The 9394-nt window shown below is 38.2% G+C and overlaps 1 protein-coding gene across 1 annotated transcript in view; it reads right to left on the bottom strand.

Moving 5' to 3' along the window:
* The window catches only part of PPAT (phosphoribosyl pyrophosphate amidotransferase), a 36646-nt gene extending 27254 nt beyond the window's left edge, over nt 1-9392 (bottom strand). Inside the window, exon 1 of the mRNA XM_058547137.1 lies at nt 9137-9392. Coding sequence (XP_058403120.1) covers nt 9137-9264 — 128 coding nt within the window. The 5' untranslated portion in view covers nt 9265-9392. The remainder of the gene's footprint in view (nt 1-9136) is intronic.
* Between the last annotated feature and the right edge of the window lie 2 nt (nt 9393-9394).

Consider the following 9394-nt stretch of genomic DNA (forward strand, 5'->3'; position numbering starts at 1 on the left):
TAAGGTTTGAGCTCAAAGTTTACCTTGGACTTATGCTCTCCAAAAAGTAGCCACTGGGGCAAGGGTAGGAGAAGGGTTTGGACATGGAAGGTGGTAGGTGTAGTTACAAAAGAGTAACCAGAGGGATCCTTATGGCATTGGAAATGGTTGAGTATCTTGACCTTGATGTGGAGACATGAACCTACACAGTGATAAAATCATTACAGAACTTAAGACACAGAAAAACACGTGCACGCACACACACAACACACACTCTCACAAAGGAGTACAAGTAAAACCGTGGAAATTTGAATCAGAGTGGTGGATTTTACCAATGTCAATATCCTTGATGTAACAGTATATTATGGTTTTACCAAATGTTACCATTGGAGAAAACTGGGCAAAGTGTAGAGGGGATCTCTCTATTATTTCTTACAACTGCATGTGAATCTACAATTATCTCAATAAAAATTTCAATTAAAAAAACAGTAGTTTATTAGGTAGCCCTATGTGGCACCAGAGTACAATCTGTCATTTGTGGTCTTGATATTGCCATCAAGACTTCATCCCAGTCTCACTGTGCAAATGTCCTAATAAAAAGATCTGGTCCTATCTTTTTTTTTTTTTTTTGAGGAAGATCAGCCCTGAGCTAACATCTGTGCCAATCCTCCTCTTTTTGCTGAGGAAGACTGGCCCTGGGCTAACATCCGTGCCCATCTTCCTCCACTTTATATGGGACGCTGCCACAGCATGGCTTGACAAGCAGTGCATCGGTGCACACCCGGGATCCAAACCGCCGCCAGCAGCGGAGCGTGAGCACTTAACCACTGTTCCACGGGGCCGGCCCCGATCTGGTCCTATCTTGATGTAAATCTCCACATACCTACTGCTGAATATGCTTATGTGCCCCCTAACCACCTTTTGCCTCACTTGTCTATTAATACAAACCATTGTCTAGTTTTACAATAATCATTACAAGCAACTGCATAGACACCTATCTTTAGTAACATAGAATGTTTTTTTAAAAGATTAATGTCCCAGTGTATAAGGAAAGTACAGTGGAGGTAAAAGAATACTATCATAGCATTGCTATACATCAACACAGCAATCCAACATACGTATACGAGGAGCTTTCTCCAAATTACAAACAGCTGATCTATAAACATCTTATATGTACATTGGTACATTAGACAAATCTATGTTATATTTACCAGGCTAAGCACCATCAGTTCCTCAAAATGTTTATCACCTGTCTACTGTTAATGTCTCAATGTGAAAACTGCTAAAACTAATCTTACAGTCTTTTATCCCTTTATATGTATTGTACTAAGGATCATTCTTAGTTAATGAGGATCAAATGAGCAAACAGATGTAAAAGCTCTTTGTCAAGCATTAAAATTTAACAACAAAAGGTACTACCCAATTGGGTCTAAAGGTCTATGGTACTCCCAAATACAGCATACTGCCTTGTGACTTTTAAGGCAGAATACTTCTAAGATTTTGAAGGTTGTGAACCCTACAAGGCCATTTTAAAATTTGGTTAGGGATGGCATATGTTCTTGGCTTCAAGGTTACAGTTGTGATGCTGGAATCCAGCCTTACTAGTTTTTAGTTTTGCAGCACAGTCTTCAATTGCAAAAGTAGATTAGAGTTTTGTAAACAACAAATTTAAATTGCTATTCTCTTTGTTTTCTGACAGAGAAAGATACTCTAAGTACTGCCTCAGAAGAGGTGGGCGGCCCCACAGCACCAAGTACCATTGGGTCAGGTACGGGATCTAAATTGCTGAATTTTAAATGTTAGTTTGATATTTAAAGTCTAATATATACCAGTTTAAGTAGTTACAGTGAAGATTTCTATTGTGTATAATAACCCCAAATGCCCCATACCTGAGCTGGTAGATAAAATAAGGTAGAGGAAGAAAGAAAATGTCTATTCCTACTTCTTACTAAAAGAAATTAGTAAACACTGAGACTCTTCATATTCATAAATATCCAACGAAGATCACTTGTTGATGAAAAGCAGCTAAAGTGTTCTAACATTGGGGATAAGTCATATAATTTTTAAAATATTTTATTTGAATATGAATGTATGAAAAAATTTTTGACCCTCATATTGAAATTACTGTAATTCTCAGTGCTTTACATCAATCCAGGTTGTTTTAAATGAATGACATTCAAAAACAAGATTTATCTACAAGTTTGAATAATTGTAAATCACATTGATTTATAGGTAATCATATTCCTTTAGAAGATGCTAAAAGTCATTTACAGATTATAACAGTGAGCGACACAGAGGCTGGAAAACACTGGTGTGACAATGAGGTCAGAGCGCTTATACACATATGGTCTGACGAAAAAATTAAGCAAATGCTTGAAGGGGCCACAAGAAACAAAGAAATATTTGAGGAAATTGCCAGAAGACTAATGCAATTTGGAATAGACAGAGATTGGAAACAATGTCGTACCAAATACAAAAATTTAAAATATGAATATAGAGTTTTACAAAGGAAAAATGGCAACCCTCAAAGGAAAATGAGATTTTATGAAGAAGTTGACTGCATCCTAAGGCGACCAACTCGCAGAACTGCCAACTGGAAACATGGTAACCTTGGAATTGACCTTTTTAAATAAAAATTCTATAAACTTTCCTCTTTGCATTTTAACTTAGCAAGAAACTCTTCAAAAATAAAATCCTACCACTATCGTATGTTCAAATGACCCAAAAAATTATTATAAAATACATACCTAATTTAAGTCAATAGTTTTAATTTCTTTCTAAACCTTACACCAAAATATTCCTAATTCTTTTTTTTTTTATAATTTTATTTATTTATTCATTTTTCCCCCAAAGCCCCAGTAAATAGTTGTATGTCATAGCTGCACATCTTTCTAGTTGCTGCATGTGGGACGCGGCCTCAGCAAGGCTGGACAAGCGGTGTGTCGGTGTGCGCCCGGGATCTGAACCCGGGCCGCCAGCAGTGGAGTGCACGCACTTAACCACTAAGCCATGGGGCCGGCCCGCAAAATATTCCTAATTCTTAAACTCATTCTTCTTTATCGGTCCAGTTGCTTAAACGTTCTTACTTTAGTGTACTTGAATGCTTGAAGACTAATGTATTTTAAATAATGTCATAATGTTTCTTTTCCTATGTTCTTTTATTTGTCTTAAGAATTATTTGAAGGTCATACCAAAAACCCAGGAACTTGTAGCATCAAGAGAAAAGCACATGAAGATGGTAAGAGCCTCAGAAATGCCAAGTTTTTCCGCACTGAGAAAAACTGCTGTTGCTTTTTCCTGATAACAGAGATGTTTATTCCTGTCCTTGAAAATTAGACTAAATATATTGTTTATGAGCTGTGTGAGAGCAAAAAATACTGAGAAATGATTTCTTTCATAGCTCATTATGAGTGAAAGTAACAGGGTAAATTGAAACTTTCCCAGAGTCAGAAATTTCTGCACAACTATGCATTTATCATGAGCTTTTAAAATTACACTTTACAGTGACCACTATCAGAAGACTGGGATGTAAAAGGAAAAAAACCCCACAAACCAATAGGTTCTGAATTTTGGTTTTCTCCAAAGGAAGTAATGTGTGTAACATTTTAATAATTCTACAAATAAGCCAAACTCAGAAGCCAACCTAATTATGTGAGCTGTAATTCCAAACTGACACATTACAGATATCAGAAAAGGTAATGTAATGTAGTATAGCATAAAGAAGAAGAAAAATGCAGTATAGAAGAAAAAGCATGGACTGAGAACAGAAAACCTGCATTCTAGTCTCTCTGACCCTAAGAACTCAACACACAGCAAATCACTCCATTTCTCTGGATCTCTACAAAAATCCAGCTTTAACATTTTAAAGATATATAATTTATCGTATTTTTTTGAGTACACACAAATAGTGAAAGAGCTCAATTTTTAATATACCCATACAACCACCACTCAAATAAGATATAAAACATTACCAGCAACCTAGAGGCCTCCCAGTCATTAATCATCTCCCTAGCCTCCATACAGGTTATCACTATTCTGACTTCTATCACCATAAATTAGTTTTGGAATCATACAAGATGTACTTTGTTTTTAGTATGTATTTGTCAATGTCAAGCTTCTTTTACGCAACATTGTTTGTGAGATTCATCCATGATTTTACCTGTAGCAGGAGTTGGCTCTTTTTTATTGCTGTAGGATATTCCATTATGGAAATATACATCCCACTGTTGGACATTTCCATTGTTTCCACATTGGGACTATTACGAACAAAACTGCTATAAAAATTCTTGTGCATGTCTACCAATAAACATATGTACGTATTTCCATTGAGTATACACCCAGGAGTGGGATGCAACGTCATGGCGTATGTGTATATCCAAGTACTGTTCTAAGCACGTTACATATATTAATGCATTTAATCTCCACCACAACAGTATGCAGTAGGTGCTATCATTATTCCCAATTTACACAGAAGGAAATGGAGGCATAGAAGTCTGTGCTCTTGAACCAGCTGACTACACTGCCTCTCTGTGAGGGGCAGGAACACATTTGTCCTGTGTGGTTCAGTACTCCTAGTATCTACCACAGTGCCTTGCATATACATAGTAGGAGCTTAACAAATGTTTTCTGAATAAAGTATTAGAGAATATCATGAAACACCCTCTCACCCCTCTCCCCACCTCCCACCCAACATCCCTTATATCTCAAGTGAGTTGAAAATTTTATGCTTATTTTTGGACATAAATTGCAAGTCAGATGAGTTGCTCTACCTTTGCCTTCGCTTAATACCCTCTAGTGGATATGCTATTGATAAAGGAAATTGCTAAGGGTTAACCACACCAAAGTATCATTCCCAACCACTGAATTTGTGCATTGGACCTTTAAATATATAAATCTAGTCCAAGAGATGAGAAAACAGACTCAGAAGTTAGAAGACTTGCCCAAAGTCTTTGCCCAAGATCAAACTGATGTTACTAGGAAACTTGGGACTAGATTTCAAGTCTTACGTTAAGGAGCTGTTCCCAATATTGACCAAAATGACAAAGTAGTACTACTTTGAGACTCTTTTGGGGATAAATTCTGCTTCAGACTAATGCAAAACACAAAGTTCTAAATAACAGCTATAACTGGAAGAATTGAAACCACTTACGATTTAAAACTGAGAATCATTAAATCACAAAAGTAATTGAATTAAAAGTTTTTCAAAATCAAAGACTGAAACAATTAGCAAGGACAGTTTTAAAATAAGTCACTTCCCCAACCAAGGGGATATAAAACACTATAGGAATGTGACATAGTTGGTCATTATCACTAAGAGATGAAAATCAAAATAAAGTTATCCCCAGTGTTAATTTGGCAACTCAAAGCAAGTTCTCTCACAACCTACTCCTGTGTTCTCCAACAAACTAAATGAAGATAACTGGGAACTAATTCCATAGAGGTTTGTCTGAGTGCATCTCTCTTTCTCACAAGTGCCTTTCTAGTGATAATGTTATATACTCTGTTTGCAGAACCAGTGTCTATATCTCTTAAGAAAACTGCTCCTGAGATCATTGCAAATCGGTTTCCTCAAAGCATAACAGAACCAAAAGATTCTACAGAATGTTTCTGCAGACAGGAGACCCCCTACGTGACCCAACTTCATCAGGTAAATCTCATCAATTTTTAGAAGAGATATGAAAATGTTTATCAATTGTAGGGTTCAATTCCTAACCCAGGGAAGTGATAATTCACTGAGGGGAAGGGCATTTTCATCTCCTAAGTAAGTAAGGAAAGGCTAACTAGTTGACTCATGGGATAAATCTATGAAATTTTAGTACGTAATTCCTTTTATGGAATCTTCAAATATGTCAATGTCATTCTAGTCTCCAAAAATGTAACTGTGATTTAAAGATGAAGATTTTTGATCTACGAGGGGGTGTGTGGTTTGTCCAGAACTCTACGAACCACCAATGTTTTCAGGACTGAAAAAGCATTTGGTGATTATATGAATCTGGCATGAACATGTACACACACACAGCTTATAGCTAAAGAGGACAACTAGTTAGTTTAACACTGAAAATGTTAAACTAAAATTCTCCCTGACAGAATGTAGAGCTATAGAATGAATCTGCAAATAGCCAGAATGACCACTACAAAGAAGTACTTCTGGATGAACCCATCTGGATTAAGTATCCAGTGCACGACTGTCTAGTAACTGATACACCAATTGTAATAGATAATATTATAACTCTCAGGTATTCTGTTATCTCTGAGACTAAATTTATTTATTTTTAATTTATTTTAAAGAAGGAAAGCCAAGAAAGGGGACACTAATGAGTGAGTTACTACTAGGAGCAACTGGGGCTCATCCCTCTGGGGACTGTGTAGAAATAGTTAGAACTATCTCACAGAGAGGCAAAGAAGTAGGAGTATATTTCTACCAATTCCTGAACTTCTTGGTTGAAGGTTGCTCTTGGGGTCTTAACTCCACAGCATGCTCTCATTGCCAGGGAAAACCATCAGGAAGAGAAATGCAGTAACTGAATGTACAGAACTGTCTGTAGGTAGGGGCACTGAGAGTTTCGAATTTCCTTTCCCTGGCTTATTACTTATGTGACTTTTATTCTTTGTGCTTCAATTTACTTATCTATAGAAGCATGGTGATAATAATCAAAACTTACAAGGTTTAATGAGAATTAAATGACAAGACATGTATCTAAAATGTTTAGAAAATTCCCAGGAGCAGACTTAATAATATGATTATCATATTATTCCTGAGACTAAATTTTTTAGGTCAGATTACGCCTAGACAAAAACAGAACCAAATACAATGCAAAAATGACAGAAACCTCACCTTCTAGATTCCATGTTACAGGAAGATAATGTAAAAGAGATAAATTCCTTCATCAAAAAGGAAAAAAAAATCAAATCTTGTTGCTGTTGTTTTAAAATTAACCATTGAGGGGAGGGGCATGAGGAGGTAGAGCCTTCTGTAACAGATCACACATGCCAGCGTACAGTGCATATAACTACAGTGTATATAACTCTACTGTACATTACGCTATCACAACCTATCTAATTTTGACAGTCCTTATTCAATGCCATAGAAAAACATTAGTTCTTAATCTTTGACCCCAACCTACCAATTTAGAGTAGCAGAAGATTTTATCTGCTAGACGTAAAGGAGTTTGATTGTTCTTCCAATCAGAATTGGTTTCCCAAAGGGTGAAGACTTTTGCAAATTTAAAATTTTCAGTTGGATAGGATTATGGACAAGAACCAGCTCTCTCAGTGCGTCTTAATGATTCTATGCCTACACAAGGAAAATCTTAAATAGTTTTCCACTAATACGTTTGTTCTCCAGAACCTACTGGGTTTATTGCCACTGTTGTTGAAAATATCACAAGGTCAATTTTCAACATCACAGTTTAACAAGGACTTGTTTGGTCAAGTGAGCGGCCTAACAGACTCTGTTTAATATTGCTATTATCATATAATCACATTTTTATTGCCTTTGTCTTGTCTAATCTCATAATTCTTTCACATAAAAGCAACTGTAGAAAAGTGCATGTAACTAGGAATCAAGTTGTATTCATTAAAAGAAAATCAGCCCCTTTTTCTTCAGACACATATTTTAAAGAGGAGAGATTGGGGACTGACTTTCTGAGTTATTTTAGCTAAAAAGTAAATAGTTAAGAAAAGACGATTCAAGGTCAGTCCATATATTTCCCACAGACCACAAGGCAACTCGAAAGATCCCTAGTTTCTGCACATCTCTTCCCATGAGAGAATATCCAAAATAACTTCTCCTAAGAATGTTACAAACTAATGTTGCTCTGGTCTACTATATAAATAGATTTTAGTTTTTTCTTGGATTATATATCTAATCCTCTCGATAAATGTATTTTAAAACAAGAGCTCTATTATGGTCAACCCACAATTATCCAAGATTAGAGTCATTCAAATTAAAAATATTCTTTTTGATTCATCCCAGATTCTAAATTACTCTCAGCTCTTAGTAAACAATGAGTACACAAGATGTGAAACTCAAACTCAACTATCTGGGACCCTGAAAAGAAGCAAAAAGACGACTTCCAATTTAAGTTTGGTGAGAGAGAGCCAATCATTTGGAATGCATTTAAACATGTTGCTCCCTTATTACCGATAAGTGTTATTGCTAAGTTCCTTAACTTCCAGAAGTTGTTACTACAGTAATGCCTTATGGAAACTTTGTAATACTTTCAGTGATAATGTGGAACCTAGGTTTATCTCTCTTAACCCAACGGAATTTTTTACATCAACTTCCAGCTAGGTGCCGTAGCAAGAAATGTAAAGATAATGGAAGCAAAGTTATTTTTTAACTCAAAGGGATCTACCAATTTTTCAAAATCAATGTGTATCCTGCCATACAGGAACTACTCCCCTCTCCTTCTTTTAAAGAAGGGGTTACTTTTTGGCACTCTTCTTACCACCAGCCTTTTCATTCATTATCTAAAACGTTTACCAAGGAATCTTTTGCAGATTCATTGCTAATTCATTGCTAAGGGATTTACTAATCCCTGTGATCGGTTTATTTTCAGTTAATTTATATAAGATCTTCAACTGGTAGTTCCTTTTGAACACCAACTAGTCCTGTTTCCCTCAAGTTCCCCTACCTATAACTACCTCCAAATCCTCAATCTGCTCAATAGCTCTGCCCTTGCAAGCAAACAAAAGCTTGTGGTGTTTGGAGGCTCCGCACCAACATCTCAAGGTGCTGTAGGTCCTGGACCAGCAGCCACCCTACACCAGCCTATAACAAGAGCAGCTGAGGCTCTGGGAGAGGAAAACCAGCAAGCAGTCGGGAGGAGCACGGACCACGCTAGCCCAAGCGAACCCGAGCCTTACAAACTGGTCAGACTCAAGAGGCATGCACAAACTGGAGGAGGGGAGAGGGCATCTAGGGAGCATCAGGGGTTGGGGGGACAAGCTAAAGTCCAGAGAGGCAGGGTGGCCCCCCGAGCACGCCTTGGCAACCTGGTCGATGCCACAGGCAAGTACCGGTCCAGGTAAGAAAGGTCTGGCCTCCCGGCCCTCAGGAGCGCGCGCGAGATCGCCAGTTCAGGCCGCGGGAGGCGCCTCGGGCAGATGGAGAAGCACACGCGCCGCCACCCCCCCGCCTCACCCGGCTGCTCACCGGTGCTGTAGCCCCACGAGTCCCAGAGTGATCACATGCGGCACATCTAGCTGCGTGGGCCACTCTCCTGAGGCGATGCACCCGAACACGCCACATTCCTCTCGGATCCCCAACTCCTCCAGCTCCATGTCGCCGCCAAAAGCACGTGGAAGGACCTGCCGCTGCAGCAGGGGTCTAAGCACTAACCACCCGCCCGCTTGGCCCGAACGCCTCAGAAGCTCGCGCCCGCGAGAGCTTCTTCCTTCACAGCGGTTAGAC

The sequence above is a fragment of the Diceros bicornis genome, chromosome 8, assembly GCF_020826845.1.
Source record: "Diceros bicornis minor isolate mBicDic1 chromosome 8, mDicBic1.mat.cur, whole genome shotgun sequence".
NCBI lineage: Eukaryota > Metazoa > Chordata > Mammalia > Perissodactyla > Rhinocerotidae > Diceros > Diceros bicornis.